General features: G+C 44.3%; 1 protein-coding gene across 4 annotated transcripts in view; it reads left to right on the forward strand.

Annotated features, from left to right (window-relative positions):
* The first annotated feature begins 263 nt into the window (after nt 1–263).
* Nucleotides 264–18,588, forward strand: part of NMT2 (N-myristoyltransferase 2) — a 52,758-nt gene continuing 34,433 nt past the window's right edge. The window contains exons 1-2 of one of the 4 annotated variants that reach the window (XM_039522497.1): nt 264–370; nt 12,791–12,926. Coding sequence is in view for 2 of the 4 variants with exons in the window: in XM_039522496.1 (XP_039378430.1) it covers nt 722–831; nt 12,791–12,926 (246 nt within the window). In the remaining 2 variants the exon portion in view is untranslated. Of the gene's footprint in view, nt 371–413; nt 832–1,298; nt 1,445–12,790; nt 12,927–18,588 lie in introns of those variants that run through there. The other 3 variants (XM_039522496.1, XM_039522495.1, XM_039522498.1) reach the window with 3 other exon arrangements.

An 18,588-nucleotide genomic window follows, 5' to 3' on the forward strand; every position in this document is an offset into this window, starting at 1 on the left:
AGACTGGGCAAAGCCAAGGTGAGTCTGCGGGCTCCTGGCAGACTGTTAGGGTCAGAGCGCTGAACCCAAGCTGCACAAGTCACAAGATGCTCACCGAACCCCTTATTGGCCTAGGTGAACCCCCAAATGTCACACAAGCAATGAGCTCCATAGGGGCTGAGCACTGCTCCCCTGCCGGTGTTTGCTGTAGGACTGAGGCCCAGCTGCAACTGATCCTCAGGCTGGTACATTTCAAACAGTCAGCGCAGCCAGGTGCAGTATGCAGCCCCTTCCTGCAAGGGGGAAGGTAGAGCCAGGCCAAGGGCGAACCTCCAGATCCTGAGTCCCGACTCTCCCAGCAGTTTGGAGGGGTTTGGTGCTGCCAGCTCAGGTCAGCCTGAATTCCAGCTCTGGCCTGAGGGTTGGCTGCCATCCGCCCCCAACTGGCAGGGGCCTGCGTGCAGCTCAGGCCCCTCTCTGAGGGCTGCTGTGGGGCTGAGCCGGGTGAATCAGTTATTTGGGAAGTGGCACCAACGGGTGTGGGCTCCATGAGTCAGCAGGGCTCGTGCGGCCGTTACCTGCCGGCCGGGGAAGCGGGGGTGGCAGCCGGGCTGGGGGCTGCCGCTCCCCGAGCAGGGGGAGGACAGCAGCTAGAGGGAGCTCCTCCGGGCCGCCTCTGCCTGTGCGCCCCGGTTCCTTTCATAGGCTTCCAGTCCCTCCTCCCCGCCCTCCTTCCCCCGTGATGGCGGAGGACAGCGAGTCTGCGGCCAGCCAGCAGAGCCTGGAGCTGGATGACCAGGACACCTGCGGCATCGACGGCGACAATGAGGAGGAGACCGAGCACGCCAAGGGGTAGGCGGCAGCGCCCGCGGCTGAGCCGGCGCGTCCGGCCCCGGCTGCAGCACGGCCCCGGGCGCGGGGAGAAGCGCTGGCTCCCTCCGGCCCGGCTCCTTGCTGCAGCGGGGCCCGGGCGCTCCGGCGGAGGCAGCGCGGGGCCAGGCTGAGCGGCAGGGGCGGCGGCCCAGGTGCGGAGCGGGGCCTTGAGGCTGGCTGGGCTGGAGCAGCGCGGGGTCGCCGTAGCTGTTGTGCCGGGCGCTGGGAGGCGGGAGGCAGCCACTCGCCCCGCGCCTCCTGGGAGCCCGAAGCGGGGCCTGCCTGCAGGGGGCGGCGGCGTGGGGCGGGGAGGTGTCAGCGGGCAGGTTCCGCGCGGCGGGGCCTCCATGGGGGTGACAGGCATCGGTGCGGGGCTCCCGCGCTCCGCCCTGCTCGGCTGGGCGATGCTTGCTGCCGAGCCAGGGTGCGAGCCTGGCCGTGGGAGCGCCCCCACCCCCAGCTTCCACTGCGGGCATCGCGTCCGGCCGGCTGAGCCCCTTGGCGGGAGGTTGGCTCTGCCCTCAGCGGAGGCACGAAGGGCTTGTGCTTGGAGATCACCGCTTGCAGCTGGTGGCAGCGTCTCCTGAGTTAGGTGAGCTGCGGTTTTCTGTCTGTATATAAGCCCCGAGTCACCCCGCGAGGTGAGATGCCCTTGTTTCCAGCAAGAGGAGGCCTCGAGTAGAGGGTGTAGCCAGCAGCATGTCTGTGAAGAAGCATTGTCCTTAGGATAACTCTCGGGGGAAGGAGGTCAAATCCTGGCAAATCCATACTTACACGCGATCCTCCATTAAAAAATCAACCTTAACCCACAGCTCACAGTAGTATGTGAGATATCACAGACGCTTCCCTGTACATAGAAAAGCCCTGTGAGAGAAATAGAGGGGGTAAAAGGTGGCATTTTATTACCTCCCTGCTTAGGAAGTAATGGGATAGCACAGGGGTCGGCAGCCTTTCAGAAGTGGGGTGCCGAGTCTTCATTTATTCACTCTAATTTGGTTTTGCATGCCAGTAATACATTTTTAGAAGGTCTCTTTCTATAAGTCTATAATATCTAACTAAACTATTGTTGTATGTAAAGTAAATAAGGTTTTTAAAATGTTTAAGAAGCTTCATTTAAAATTAAATTAAAATGCAGAGCCCCCCCCCCCCCCGACCAGTGGCCAGGACCCAGGCAGTGTGAGTGCCACTGAAAATCAGCTTGCGTGCCGCCTTCGGCGCGTGTGCCATAGGTTGCCTACCCCTGGGATAGCATCTATTGTGTTTTTATTTACCATGATTTTTCTACTTGGGGCCTCTCCAAAGCTCTTTTAATTCACTGTATTTCTGTGAAATTAAAAGATGTCCTTCTATTTTCCCCCAAGTCTTTTTGTTTATAGCTTTCAAATGAATGATCAGGATAGACTCTATGGAGAAAATATGAAGATATTATTTTCAGAACTTTTGAATTATCCACCTGTGTCTTGTCATTCATTACATGAAAATATTCCTCCTTGTCAACACCACCTACTGTCCAAAAAGAAACATTGTGTATAAATCCACTTGTAATTGGAGTAGGGCATGAGTTTGGTCTCAAATCATTAATACAGCAAGTATATTTTAGTGGTAGGCCCTTCTCTTTATTGTTCTTAATCACTTTCTAAAAACTCCTTATGGTAGATTAAACTTTGTCTCAAGTTTCTGGATGAGAAACAGGATGGTCAGTCTACTTATATACAGCCCTGATCTTGCAACGTGATCCAAATGTGTGACCCCCTTACACATGCTCAGAGTCCCATTGACTTCAGTGGGTCTCAGTGTGGACATAAAGGGCCACTGGTGGATCTCGCTGCTGGATTGAGGCACTGAGGGAAACAATGTTTTAAGAGTTAATTACATTCAAATTTACATTCTTATCTTTTGGGTTAGAAATATGTTATTAAAGGGAAAAAATACTGTCGCAACTAGGAGTGGCCATGGTGACCTAAAATAGAAATAGGTTAGCTTATAACAAACTATATAAATATATTTTTAGTCATTAATTTCTTATTCATTTGATAGACAGCATTTCCGTAGGTGATTATGTTTGAGAATGTACAGTATTTGTATGCTGTTTGTTGTCTACTGTCCCCAGGACTTGCTTGGCAACAAGCTGCTCTGTACCTTAAGTGTGATGTAAAAAGGCTTTAATTTAAGATTTAGAAAGACCGGCTCCAGTTTTTCTTGTACTGCAACTTCATCAGTGTATTCATGCCTTGCATACTAAAATAGCTGTGTCAAAAATAATTATAGTAATAGAAATTTGGAATATTTAAAAAAGGAAGAAATTGTGCTGTGCTAACTTGGAGCTTTAAATTTGTTTGTTTGAAAGAAAATTCCAGCATTTCATAATTTCTAAATATATGAAATGAATACCACTGAAAATACAGTATGAGTGTACGTTATTGTCACCAATGGGTCACACTGACATTCCAGACTAGTTCAGTATCCTGCTAATGGTTGTCTAGAATTTATGCTTGGTAACTTAACTGTTTGTGGTCCAATTTCTCTTCTTTTCTTCTGTTTTTATTACTTTTCCTTGATTGATGTGTATCTGCCCTATAATAGAAGTCCAGCCTTCCAAGCCATTTAACTAGGCTTCTTCATAGGCATAGTGAGCACAAGAAGCAGTGTTTAAGTAGGAGCAAGGGTACAGTTACACATCCCTACATGTTCATACATAACTTGCAGCAGTACGTGCAAAGCAAGATAACGGCAGTCTTTAAATGAGAAGTAATATGGCCATGGACTATACACAATTCTTTTTGCAGTCTGTTAAGTATTATGATGAGTTCTCCACAGAAGCCAGTTTTTATGGGTGAGCAGTAAATGAAAAATAGGATACTTTCAGAAACTATAAAGTTTAACAAAATGAGTGGCTAGATCACTCCAGTATAACAAACAAACAAATTATGAGTGTCGTCAGTTTCATAGGACTTATATAAAGTCAGGTATGAAATTCCAATTTACTACTGTGTTTTCTCATCATTTTTGGCATGGTATCTGCTATTAATTGGAAGTTTTGTGTGAGGTTGGCCCTTTTTGTCAGTTGAGGTACTCAGTCAAAAATTCCAACAGATATTCTATTGAAAAGCCACGTCAGAAACTAGTAACTGAAAACCCATGCTGTTGCATCAATGTAATTTGTAAAGTCAGGCATGTAAAACAATCTGAAAATGGCTCAAAACTTAAAAATTGGGGAGTAACAAACAGTGATTTCCAGTGATGTTTAAACCTGGTGATACTCTAAACATCCGAAGAAGTGAGCTGTAGCTCCCGAAAGCTCATGCTGAAATAAATTTGTTAGTCTCGAAGGTGCCACAAGTACTCCTGTTCTTTTTGCGGATACAGACTAACACGGCTGCTACTCTGAAACTCTAAACAGAGCTGTCAACCATGCTTGTAGCTTTTTCCTTTGCCTCACTGATTCAACAGACATTCTGTGCTTCAGAGCAATGTTTGGGGTTGTTGTGTGGATGGTTGTGTTGATTTGTGTATGGGTTGTGTTGTGCTGGGAGATTTATGTGGATGGTGAATGACAGGTGAGGCACTACATGCATTTGGGGTTATTGTGTGTGCTAGTTGTGCTGTTGTGTGAGTGGTTTTGAAGAATGGTGGCAGTTGGGACTTCTGTGCAATGTCACTCGAACAAACGACACTGTTGCATGCAAATTAGCTGTGGAGTAAGGGTGATAGTTGGTTGAGTTACCTCTGTTATCACAAAGGTCTAGGTTTCCTGGCATGGCATAGATACATGCCTTACTATCACATGGGTGTAATCTGTAAAGTCAAAATGGCTGAGAATTTAAAAATTGGACAGTAACATATCATGAATCCCAGTGATTGAACCTGGTGATATTCTGAACAAAAAGAGCTAACGGCCATGCTTGTAGCTGTTTCCATTGTGTCACACTGACTCTACAGAATTTATAGGATTCAGAGTGACAATCCTGGAATCTTATTATCTAGATTACAGCAAAACATAATAGCATTTTAGCATTCTGCTCCAGAACTCGAAAATTCAACATCCTCATACAAATTCCCTTCTCTCCTCCCATTGTGATATGTTTGCTTTTGATGTTACTTTAAAATTTGCTTTGAGATTTCAGATTAGTTCCTATTGCACAGACGTGCTATGGAGTATTTACAAGCTAACTTGGTGCTTTAAAATATGGTCATGTCAAGTGTCTTGTTTGGAATAGTCTGCATTAGTGGTACTGAATATTTAATTTTATTTTGTCTCAGGCTTCACTTTTCTTATAGGGAGAGGTATTGTTTATCATGTGTTAGTTTTTGGTGTGAATGCTATGTAAATTAAATCACTTCTTCAAACTGTAGCTTGACATTTAAAATTGGGTCATACACTGTTGACCATAAATAGTTCTGTGATATAGTGATGGTGTGTGTGTGTGGTTGTGGTTGTTGTTGTTTTTAATGAGCTGTGGACAGTAGATGACAGGATAAGTATTCAGTAGAAAATAATACAGAACTCTCTAGGATGCAAGTGTCTGTGCCCTACACATCTGGTCCCATTTTCAGGATGCAAGATTATGTATATTTTGTGATTCTCACGTGCAAGTCTCCTTTTTCTCCCTCATCTCTGAAATTTGTTCCTGTTAGCTTGCTGTCTGCTGCACTCTGTTCCACTTCATAGGAAAGGACTGTTTCCAAAACAGCTCCATTAGTATATGTAGCTTAAAATAGGGTTAAATACATTAACTCAGTGTTGTCAAATACAGTTTACTTGACTCTGCCCCTCATTTCCCTTTCTCTGTAGGGTCTTTCAGTCTAATCTAAATGGCTCTTTGCATAGGAGTTCTGCAATAGTAAAAGCACAGAGAATTTTCAATAGACGGGTTCAGAAAGATTGTAAACATCAATATGAAATGCCTGTATGAGTGTTTTTAAAAAAAAACAACACACTGTAATAGAGCACTAAGATATAGCATTGTTGAATGGCATCTTTCTTAACATGTTTTTGTCTAAGAATTTTTTAAAAATTCTTTTTAAAGAAATGTGTAACATTTTTAGTCCAGAGCTTGGCATACAAAGTCTGAGTGCATTCTTAAAAAAAGATTTGTAGAGCAAAGGGACAGAAGAAACACATTAGTTTAACATTCAGCTATACTGTGTGTATGGCACTTTTGGTTTATTACTAAACTGTAATTCTTGAAGAAAGCAGTTTTTCCAAAAGTTAGCCCAAAAATGTTCACCTAGCTACTGTTGTGTTAACAGTAAACTTCAGAGGACCTTATCAAGGCTTTCTGGTTCAAAATATTTTCTCTCTTGAAATAGTTATGATCTAATGCGAGAGAGGAAACTCACAATCTTAATATTGATTTTTTTAAAAGATATAGAAACTCTGAGCCAAATATAGCCCTGGTGTAAAAATTATAACTCCTGAGTTCCATGAAATCAAACCCATTTACTTAAGATTTGAATTTAGTCTGATATCACAGAAATCATATTAAAAAAATCTTTGTGGTCCCCTGAAAAAATGCTTTTGTACGCTGTTATTGACTGATGCAGAGCCAAAACCCACTGTTTGGAAGAGCTGTGCAGGTAAAGACCTCAGCAGCCAAAATAACTGTAAACATCTGAAAGACGGGCTTGTTTCTGAAGTTCAGACATTTTTAACTTAAGTTAATGGGTAGTGGCAATTTTTAATAGAGATGTCGGAGTTTGAAAAAGCTGATTTTGTTGAAGGGGTACTGGGTATTCAGCAATACAGTTTAAAATAACACTCGATGTGCTTTGGGAAGGATATTAAGATCCATTCAAACACAAGAGAAAAACAGCAGTTGCCGCACTGGAGATAATATATAATACTCTGCACTTCTGTAGCCTCTTCCATCTGAGAATCTGAAAGCTTTGCACAGACTTTCATGAATTAAGCTTCTCAACAGGCATGTAGAGAAAGTAAATATCCCTGTTTCTCAGAGGATGGAACAGACACTCAGAGAGGCTAAGACCCACCGTTATAAAAATGTGAATGCACTTTTTCACACTCATGTAAAACAGCAGATGTGCATGCACAAGTAGAAAGGAATGTGTGGGTGGAATTACAGATTTACATGCAGAACAGTTGTAGACATTTGTAAAAATGTAGGCCTAAATAGTTTGCCCAAGGTCATACACAGAGTCTGTTTCTGTATTGCAAAGTTAGTCTATCTTGGGGCAGAGCCAGGTCTCTTGACTCTCTGCTTTTACCTTAAGTAAGGCCTGGTCTACACAGTTGTTGTAGCAGTATAAATATTTTGGTTAGGGATACCATTTTTTTAAACTGATATGCCAGTACAACCCCCTATGTGTTGTACCTCTTTAACTATGCAGGTACAGTATGGGCAACCAGGTCAGATTTCACTGCTGTTGCGATTATGTAGCTGGAGCAATGCTCTGGCAGAAACTGTACAGATTTAGTACAGGACCCCTGTTTAAAAGTAGTCACGGCCATGGCTGCCTCTTTCTCGTAGCCTATGGAACTTTAAGCAAGTGCAAAAACCTTGGGAAGGGGGGATTTACCTCCTGCAACTCCTCCTAATTGGTGTGTCAGTTGAATGGGTGCAGACTCAAGCCCTACAAGACTACAAAAACTGAATAGTTAAACATGATAGTGTAAATAACCAACTGTTCAGGTACAAATATGTTGTGTGTGTGTGTGTGTGTGTGTGTGTGTGTGTGTAGCATGCCCTTTGAACTTCTACCTTATAGGATATTCCTCCTTCTTATGCCCACATGTAGCTACTACAATGTGAATTTAATTTGTGTGCTAGACTTGTGGAGGAAAGACTAATACTCTCCCCACCCTCAGCCCCAGTTGTAAATTTCCTATAAGCCTTTCAATTCAGTAGTTTTGAAGAGAGTTAGAAATATTGAAGGTAGAGGCTTGTCTGTTGTTGCTTTTGCCCTCAGCTCTGCACAGTCACTGTTTCTAACTTTCCTCCATAGTCAATAAAAGTCACTGACCACTGCTGGATCTTTCTGCTGAAAACATGCCTAAAGAAAAGTGAAGTGAAGGACAAACAGATCTGTCTTTTAAAATGATTCATATTCTGTGAAATGTAACAGTAATGAAAGGCCGATATAAGCAGCTGACTTTACAGAGCATCTCTGCTTCTTGAACATTCCTGTTGCGTGGACGCCCTGTCAAAGAGAGAAAAATATTTCTTTTGTAACAAGTATTGTGAACATTATAAAATTGAAGGCTGTGAACCAAAACTGGGATTTGAGTAGAGGCATACTTTAGAAATGGTAGGGAGAGGGATTATTCAAACAAAATGCATTAGCACTTTTAATGTTGCTGATCTGCTTTATTTTCCCCTCAGCTGAAATCATAAACAAAATCAGACCCGTGCTTTTAAAACTACTTCTGAACACCACCAAAAATGTAAAGTATTGTTCTCAGCTGTCTGTCCTTTCATACAGAGTCACACATGTTTAAGAAGAAAAAAAGCAACCCTCTTCTGGCAAAAAAACAAATTGAGTATCTTGGTCTAAACATGATTTCACAGGGAGACCATTAGTAAGACTTAACAAAGTGCCATTCTTTCCCCCATCATTACCAAAGTGACATTTTTTAAGTGTAGTAATTTCATTATTTAACTAAACCAAATAAAACATTGACCTTTTAAGGATCTTAATGAGCAAAATTCCACAGTGGTATAAGTCAGAGTAGCTCCCTTTGAAAAGTATGTGAGTTGCACCCACTTATCCCAGAGCTGAATGGGTCCCAGTGGAAGTGCATGTTATAAGAACAGTGTTTGTAGTCCCTCATACCAGAGCTGTATTCAGAGGTAATGCCACCTTTGCAGTTCAACTGAAGGATAAACTAGCATAATTCTTCTGTCATCAGTAAGGTGCTGAGGGAAAAGTCAAAGTTTAGTGGAAAAGATCAAACCAACAGAAACGTTAGATTTAGTTGAGTGTGTTTATTAAGGTAAACAATATGGAAAATGACTTAATTTTGTTTAAAACTGTAAGGCACTCAGATGTTTTGCTTTTACCATAGTTTGTGAAGTCCTTGAAAAGTTAGGTCTGCCTGCACACATTTCAACTGACTCATAGCTATAACCTCTATGTGGACCTTTATGACTGTTCTTTCATTATAGTGTACACATACATATAGCACCCAGGCCTACTAAGTAATTTTAAGTGTGATTTTTTTTTAAAACAAGTATATCTTTTAACTGTTTAGGCTGGTGCAGGTTATAAACATGATTCAAGAACTAAAAATTCTCTCTGTTCCTCACTTATGCAGCTCAAACTCCTGCTTCGTCTTTGAGTAAATGCAGCTGTGTATTACACGTAGCTGTGTGTATAGCCAGGGCACTGGAGATGGAGAATTTTGCCTAGGAGTACCCGTAGAGGGGAAGCATTCGCACCTTGTGGCCATAGCCCCTCCCCTGGCTATATGAGACCGTGGCACTGTCCTGACCCTCCTCAGTTCCTTCTTTCCACCAGTGACTGGAGTCATAGCTCTGTGTGGCCTTAACTTCACAACCTCTCACTATTTTAGTGTCTTTCTTCTAGTTTTATATAGTTAGTAGTACCCTTAGTGTTAGTTAGGTTAGTGTTAGTTGCACGTAGTTAAGTATTTCCCTGTGAAGCCCTCACTGGGATTGATACATTTGATGTCGTGTGGGGGAGCGATCCCCAGCAACGATCCCCACACACAGTGCTTGCTGTGCTTGGCGAGGGCCTATGTCAAGGAGTGGTGTGTGATCTGTAGATTGTTCATGAAACGGACTCAGGTGGCTAGGGAGCATCACCTAAAGCAGCACCTGCTCAAACAGGCTACGCAGCCTGCTTTGGCATGAGGCCCTCGTTGGATCAGAGGTCATCCTCAGGTTATGGGGGTGGCGCCGCTTTGCATTCTGGAGCAGGTGCATCTCCAAAGAGATGGAGGAGCTGTTCCCTGTTGAATGCGCTGAGGAAAAGGTTGCATAAGACCATTTGAGACTGCTCCAGGTCTCGTGGAGACCCTTCCAACTCCCCCAGGAAGAGCATGGACTGGCTTGAGGCTAGTGCCAGTTCTCAGGATGTGCCTAGTACAAAGTAGGGAGGTAGAGACCCTGCACCATCTACTCCAGTTCTGGCTCTGGGGGGTCCATTGAGTCTAGTACTGACGAGGGTGATGCTGACACCGACCCTTTCCACATTGGCAGTGTACCAGGCAGTTACAGACCTCCTCTGCCTTTCCATCCTGACCTCTCCCTTGGCCCAGGACTTTGCCAGGTCTGCATTGCTTATAACCCGGTTGGCTGGACAGGCCTCTAAACCCTTGGGTCTGCTGGCACTGCACCACAATGTTCCCTTCCACAGTCTGTGGAGGAAGGGCCGGTACCAGACTTGGTATAAGGGACCTCCTTGGCACCGTGAAATGCCTTGGCACCAATGCATATTACCATAGCGGCTCTCACCGCTCTCCACTTGGGCACCATCATGTGCTTCGGTACTGCCACTGACTTTGGGGTTGACAGCACTTCTGGCACTGGCGTATTTGGTGCCAACAGTAGTGTTTCCATCATCGGTGCTGGTCACTGCCTCATTCTGGGTGATGGATGAGTCAGACCAGATATTTGCTCTATCAGGACCGGATCCGCCTTTGTGCCCGAAAACCTGAGGCTCCTCGGCACTGAGGTTGGGATCTTTCTCTTCCCATTCTTCATCACCCGACCCACTTCGGGGACCATTTATGGAGCACTATGGGCACTGGGATGGGCACTCGTCTCACAGTCAGGATGAGGCAACTACTGGCCACCAATGCCCTATCCTTATCAGTGGTCTCCGTGGAATCCATGGGACACTCCTGGGTTGTGGAGGTCGTGCTTCGTGGATCGCTCTAAGACAAGGTTGCCAGGCAGATCGGTGGTGGGAACTGTGGATCCACCACAGGTTCAGGCACCAGTGAGCCTTCCCTATATGGAGCCACCATTTCCAGCTCCACCGGTCCTGGAATGGGAGCCAGTTAACCACCTCCTCTTCATCCCCAGATGATTCAGCCTGGCTCCTCCTCTTCTCCAATACCAGAAGATTTCAAGGCCTATCAGGACCTTTTGTGGTACTTGTCTGCCTCCCTGGGCATTCAGGAAGAATTCCTGCAGGAGGACACCCATAAATTAATGGATATCCTGCAGCTGTCTGCTCCTGGGAGAATAGCTCTACCCAGTACTGGATTTACCATGGCACCGGGCCCATGCTCCAAAGGGGCCTTGGCCTGGCCACTCTTCTCCGCCCCCCACTCTCTCCTGGGGGAGAAGAAGCTTGGTGTTGCCGGCTCCTGGGGCTCTGTCCTGCTGCAGCAGGGCAGGCTCCACCATCAGCCAAGTTCCTACCCCGCCGCTTTCCCCACTGTGCTGCGTTCCTGTGTCTCCAGAGGTAACATGCTTGTTAACAGCAAAAATGTTTTTAAATAAATAAATAATATATAGTGGTGAGAAATAACAGACCTCAACTCTATTGTCCGTCTGCAAATTTCTGTACCCAGTCAATCCCTTATCTCTCTCTAAATAAGTGCAAAGTTTCAAAAAGTTCAATAAGTTGTTGGGGGCGGAACAGATCTGGACAAGGAGAAGTCTGGAGATAAATGTGAGAAGCGAGGGACATATGCTTTTTTGTTAAAATATTATGTTTACTGTTGAAGAAAAAAATCCAGAGTACTTAACATTGTTGTTAGTTAAATAAAACGATTTGAATGTCTGTCTAGTGATGTTCTCCTCCTAATACAGCCTGGTAAGAAAATCCTCCAAATATTAATGATTAACCTGTTGAATTGGAGCTAGTTCACCTCCCAATGACTTCATAAATATCTGCTTCAATTATCTTTGGTAAATGAAATAACCAAACAATCATTCATTTTCTGATATAGCTGTAAAACTCATCTGAAAAGTTTTTTGAAAATAAATCACTGTTTAAAAACGTATAGTGTGTACCTTCTAAAAATGAAACCTACATCTATCTCTGAGTTGTGAAGAATATGTATTAACGTTATGACAACCAACAAGAATGCACTTTTATGTAGAAATTCATGATTAAATCAAGTCTTCCTGACTAGTGATTTAAATCAAATCCACCCTGCCCACTGTGCTCTTGCCCCTGGCCCCTTCATTCCCCAGGGGGGGGGGCAAAAATATGTTTGGTGCCGGGCCCACAAAAAGTTAATCCGGCCCTGGCTCTCCCTATCTACAATGCACTTCCAGAGCTACAAAGATCCTCTGGAGTTCGCCATCTTTGGTACCGTGTACTATGAAGGGCATGGAGAAACACCATTTCATCTTGGTGCAGAGATTTGAGAGCTTTTACTCCCATCCAGCCCCAGATTCCCTAGTTGCAACTGCAGTGAACAATAGGGCCTGGCAGGGCAGGTTCAAGTCCACTCCTAAGCACAAGGATTCCAAAAGGATTGATTTAATGGGCAGGAGGATTTACACCTCCTCCATCTCTGGAAATGCGGATTGTGAACCAGCAAGCATTCTTGTCCAAGTATGACTTTTTACATTGGACAGCTATGTCAAAGTTTGTGGACCAGCTTCCCTGAAACCTCCAGAGAGGAATTTCAGGTATTTTTACCAAATGTATGGTCATGGTGACTGTGGACCTCAGGAAGAATGAAATCCATGTCTTCCCTTGAAGAAACAGTTAATGTTTCTGCTATATAAAAGCCTAGGGGATGGCATTGACTGTTGTATGGTGCCCAAATGACCTGTAAATTAGGGAACTGAATGGAAAGCAAATGATCAAGTTAACATAGAGAACTTTTCTGCAATTTACTCCTTTGTTTGTCCTGATTTTCTTCCCCTTAGTGTCATGTCTGACTGTTGTTAGTTTTCATATGTAAGAGTAGTGGTTTTCTAACTTTAACTTTCATATACTTCAAGCTTTGTATTGGTTTTTCTCATTTCACCTTCTCTGAATTTCCTGACAGAAGTCCTGGAGGGGATTTGGGAGCTAAAAAGAAGAAAAAGAAACAGAAGAGAAAAAAGGAGAAACCAAACTCCGGTGGCACCAAATCAGATTCTGCATCTGACTCCCAGGAGATTAAAATTCAACAGCCTTCAAAAGTGAGAGCCTTGTTTTATTTTAACTTCTGTGGTTTCCTGTGAAAGTGGGTAGTGCTGCCTTAACACTCATTTGAATCGGGCATGGGTAGTTTGGGTTATTGCCATGATTAGAAATTAAAGGACAAGGAACTCTGTGAGAAGGTAAGTATGTACAGTAGTTGGCGGCCTTTAAAAAGCTGCCTCTGATATTCTGGTGATTACCAGGGAGATGTGCTCTGAGAAGGGAGGAGGTGACAGCTTTTTCAGTTGGTTAACATTCAGGTTGGTGGTGGCCTTGTAGCAGAGAATTTTAATCTGCACTTGTAATGTTTTCGTAGCATATTTTGTGTTTGATAAATTGCCTCTAGTTTAGCCTCATTCTAACTTTTCCTGATTTATATCCAATTTCTTGAACAGTACAGTGCCATCTGGTAGTGGATTTTAGTAGCAGGGAGGCAAGTCTATGCTGACTGCTGCACTTTGAATTGGATCTGTCTTCAGCTGCTGCTGCTGAAGAGGTTGTGGAATCTCTGTCATTGGGGATTTTTAAGAGCAGGTTAGACAAACACCTATCAGGGATGGTCTAGATAATACTTAGTCCTGCCATGAGTGCAGGGGACTGGATTAGATGACCTCTCGAGCTTCCAGTTCTGTGATTTTATTTTTGAGGGAAAATACCATACAAAGCGTCTGAGGAAGCTTCTGTGTCATGGGCAGCCACACTTTGATAATGCAAGCCTCAGTTGGAGAAACAAGCAGCCTGTTGCCTTGAAGTACACACCTAATTGGCATAAAATGGAGCCAGTTGCAGCAGTTCTCTTTAGTATTGAGATACAGTCTGGGGAGGCTCCAGATCCATCCAGATCTGTGCCCAGGGGCCGATTTGGGGGCCCCCTGCAGGAGTCCATAACTTGGAAGAAGTGGGGGGGCCACCAGTGCCGTAACTGTGGCCCTGCCTCCTGCGCCTCCTCTTCCCCCAGGGCACCGCCCCTGGCCAGGCCAGAAGCCAGAGCTGGACAGTGGTAGGAGCCTTCCAGGGAGCCTGGGCCACTGTAGGGGTAGCCCTGGACACTCTGTCTGCTCTGGGCGGGGCCCAGGGTACCCAAAAACAGCTCCTAGCCTGTGTCCCCACCCTCCGGGGCATGCTGCTGCCAGTGGGACCCAGAGAAAGGGACTCTGGTCTGGCCTCCTGCTCCTTCCCTTCCCAATGCCAGGCTGCCCTTGTTGGGTCCTCCTGCTCCCGGTGGCAGGTTGCCCCTGCTGCCACCTGGGCTTTGAGCCCAAGGCAGCAATCAAGTGCAGCACCGCTCCTCCTGTCACCTCTGGCCTGAGACTTGCAGGTTGGGGGTGGCAATGCCATCCTGCCTTCCCCAGACTGCGCCAAGCACGGCAGTCAGGCAGCCTTCGGCAGTGTTTCTGTGGGAGGCCCACCGGTCACGCTGATTTGGCGGCGGTTCTGCGGGGGATCTGTTGGTCCCGCGCCTTTGGTGTACCTGCCGTCGAATTGCCGCCGAAACCACAGGACAGGCGGACCTCCCGTAGAGACGCCGCCGAAGGCTGCCTGACTGCCGCCCCCTGCGGCTTGCCGCCCCAGGCACGCGCTTGCTGCGCTGGTGCCTGGAGCCACCCGTGTCTTTGGAGCCCCCTTTCAGGTAGTTGAAAGCAGCTATCAAATCCCCCCGCATTCTTCTCTCTCTTCTGCAGACTAAACAATCCCAGTTCCCTCAGCCTCTCCTCATAAATCATGTGCTCCAGCCTCCTCATAATTTTTGTTGCCCTCCGCTGGATTCTCTCCAATTTTACCACATCCTTCTTGTAGGATGGGGCCCAAAACTGGACACAGTAGTCCAGATGAGGCCTCACAATGCCGAATAGAGGGGAATGATCACATCACTCGATCTGCTGGCAATGCCCCTACTTATACAGCCCAAAATGCCGTTAGCCTTCTTGGCAACAAGGGCACACTGTTGACTTATATCCAGCTTCTCATCCACTGTAACCCCAGGTCCCTTTCTGCAGAACTGCTGCCTAGCCACTCCGTCACTAGTCTGTAACAGTGCGTGGGATTCTTCCATCCTAAGTGCAGGGCTCTGCACTTGTCCTTGTTGAACCTCATCAGATTTCTTTTGGCCCAGTCCTCTAATTTGTTTAGGTCCCTCTGTATCCTATCCCTACCCTCCAGCGTATCAACCACTCCTCCCAGTTTAGTGTCATCTGCAAACTTGCTGAGGGTGCAGTCCATGCCAGCCTCCAAATCATTAATGCTTCAATCAAGAATTCCAAGTGATACAACTTAGAAACCTTATCCTGAGGAGTGAGCTTCATAGCACCATCATGTGAAAGTTCACAGACCATTGATTGTGCCTGAGTGGGGAGGTTGTCTCATCTGATTAATGCAGAGAAACTCATCCTCATGCCATTAGTCCCCCATAAGATTTGACAAGTGTAATAGTGTAATCTGTTTATTTCAGGGGAAAAATTGTGTTCTGTTTTGCTGGCATGCTGATAAATTATATATTGTCCACTCTAGGGCAGCGGTTCTCAAACTCTGGGTCGGGACCCCAAAGGAATAGTGATAGAGGGACCGATGGGAATGAAGATGTGGGGGTAGACATTACGGTATCTGAGGTAGAAGCCAAACTTGAACAGCTTAACGGAAGTAAATCGGGGGGCCCAGATAATCTTCAGTCCCTCCCTCCCCCCCCAGGGTCATGTAGTAATTTTTGTTGTTAGAAGGGGGTCGCGGTGCAATGAAGTTTGAGAACCCCTGATCTAGGGCTTTTTCAGTGTCCCCTCCAGTGCTATGCATGTGCTGCTTTTGTATTAGGTTTTGCATTTTTAAATGGGTAGCAAGAACATACAGTATCACCAAGAGTGATCACTTTTTAGACTCCTCGTGCTGTTTAATTTTGATTTTCTTTAAAGAATGGGCTGATTGGCATGGGTCTGCAATATAATACAGAGTAAACAGATTTGAAGTTAGTTGCTTATAGTAAGGTCAGCCAAAAGGATGTTAGAATTTTTAGTACCTTTCTGAAGTAAAGATGCAGTTCCTTATTATTATGTTTTGAACTGTGTATTTTAAAATACATAAAGATTTAAATTCCTTTTTGATGAATTACAATAATACTTTGTTAATCCAAATTAATGTACAGACTATTTTCCCTCAAGAAAGAGAATCTGTAGCCAATCATTAATTCTCCTGTTTTGGTAAGTGTGGCCAGCAGTTAATTTTTCAGCTACTCCAAGCAGGGTTTAATAGATTCATAGACTTAAGGTCAGAAGGGACATTTATGGTCATCTAGTCTGACCTCCTGCACAATGCAGGCCACAGAATCTCACCCATCCACTCCTGTAACAAACCCCTAACCTATGTCTGAGTTATTGAAGTCCTCAAATCGTGGTATGAAAATGCTTTATATTTTCTTATTCAGTTGACTCTTCCAGGAGCATCTTCCTTTAAAACTATTTTAAGTACATTTCAGTGCATACAAAATATTTTTAAAATGTCAACTAAGTAAAAATTGCTCTCCACCTCAAATGGGGAAACGAATACCACAGAATTAACTGAGAGATTTAACACTTTATAATCAAATGATATGGGGAGGGGGAGGTAATCTGATTCAAAACCAGGGATTATGACCTGTCATTGACACTATAGCCAATGGATCAGAATTCATTAGTTAAACTATAAAATAAAGATTCTGTAAATTCGCTAATCTTGACATCCTCACTTTTAGGATGTCAGGAAGGTAGTTGGCCTTTGACCTCAAGTTACATAGGGGCATGTTACACTTTCTGGGGAAACTAACTCTCTAATCAGAATAGCCAGATTTCCATCAAATCTGTAGCACCATGTTTCACAGATTGGTTTGTATCAGCAGCAAGCACAGTTAAGCTCTGCGTATGATGGCCAGGGAAAGTGGATAATTGCCTTTCTGCCAAGAATTATATTTGCTCACTATTCGCCAGAGAGCTGGATGGATCATGCGAAGTGCTGATGAATGCCCTCAACTTCTGTTGAAATTCATGGGGATTGGGGGTGCTCAGCACTTGCAGTTTTGTATTCATAGTTTCTTTGGCAAATGTAGACTGGGTCACATTATGCTACAGGTATGATATGTTGTTTACTTATGCTCACTAAAACACCTGATGATATGATGGTCACCACAGGGACAAAGCCTCGCTAATTCCACTATGTTTGTAGCCATTTTTATTGTAAATAGCATGTGAGATTTGATTTTTATTTAAATATATATGTTAATAAAAAGCCCCTCTCCAAACCTCTAGTGATTAAAACAAGAGGCCTTAATTTCAGATTCAACATACAGGTACCCATTTCACTTGCCTTTGCATTCACCAGCTCTGTTCCTGTCCACACAAGTAGTAAGTAAATGGAGCTTTTCTAGCTAGATTTCTGAGCTGTTTTGGACTGTCAAGCTGGTCAAGTGCTGAGCAATATTAATTTTCTTTACTAGTCATGGAAAAATGTGTGTTTCTCCTTATTTGTGATTCTTGAGATTTATAAGTTATACTGTGACCTTTGGCATTTGTTTCACTCTTAAAGGAGTTTGCAGGTATTTTAGCTGAGATGGGTATTGTGTGCCTTTCCTCTAAGGTAAACATACAGGATCATCTGAGAGTGCTGTTGGGTTTAGGTGAGGGTGGGGGCTGAAGGTGGATGATGAGATGGGACAGCAATGTAAGCAGCTTCAGCAGTCAGGAGACCACAGGAATACAAGACTATCAGTCTCCTATGACTTTTTCCTCTTTTGACTGACACATTTGACCTTTTGAACTTTTTGATGCAGGTGGGTTCCCAGTAGTAACATGTTGTATTCTGAGGCTGGCAACATTTAGGTGCCCAACTCACATTAGTTTTCCTATAGAAGTTGGGTACCTAGCTCCCATAGGTGCATTTTAAATTTTCTGCCTGCAAATAAATGTGAGTAAGCTTTGTATATCGGAACATGCAGGTTCTTAAATTCAGTACATTCTTTATGTAGGGGAATAGTGTATAGCAAGGCACGTGGTCATGATATAACTACTCATCTCAGGCACGTAATGAGGCTGAAGGCCATTTCCAGGATCTGAGAAGTACCACTATCTTAGAACTGTCATGGTTTTTCATTTACAGGAAGGTACTGTTGTCATTTCTGACTTGGAAAAACGTTTAGGCTAAGTAATTGAGTCAGATGGTTGGTGTCCCATAATCACAGCGGGATAAACTGTAGTTACTCAGATTTCTCCTTCCATTCTGCCTGTTTTATAAACACATTTATAAATATTCCAGTGAACTTTAAAAGTTTAAAAGACCAGAGATATGGATGGCTGCAATTTTAATATGCTACTTAAAAATGTCCTCTTGAACTGTGCAGGGCTGCAACATAGTCTACATTTAAAAATTAGACTTCAGGGTGAAACTAGTAAAAACAAAATAACCTACCTTCCTCCCCCCACATTGTATTATTTTTTGCTGACCTACAGTGTCCATAAAGCACTTCCCTATTGACTCTCCCTATGCCTACCTTCGCTGTTCTCATGAGCAAACAGGGTGTTGAAATTTACAGGAATCCTGTTCTGCTAGGCATTTGTATTTGTGAATACAAAGACAACTACAGCCAAGGGGGACTTGAAGACAGACTAAGGTTATTGAGCTACCAGCGTGGACCACAGCTTTTAA

The sequence above is a fragment of the Mauremys reevesii genome, linkage group 2 (genome assembly GCF_016161935.1).
Source record: "Mauremys reevesii isolate NIE-2019 linkage group 2, ASM1616193v1, whole genome shotgun sequence".
In the NCBI taxonomy this organism is placed as follows: domain Eukaryota; kingdom Metazoa; phylum Chordata; order Testudines; family Geoemydidae; genus Mauremys; species Mauremys reevesii.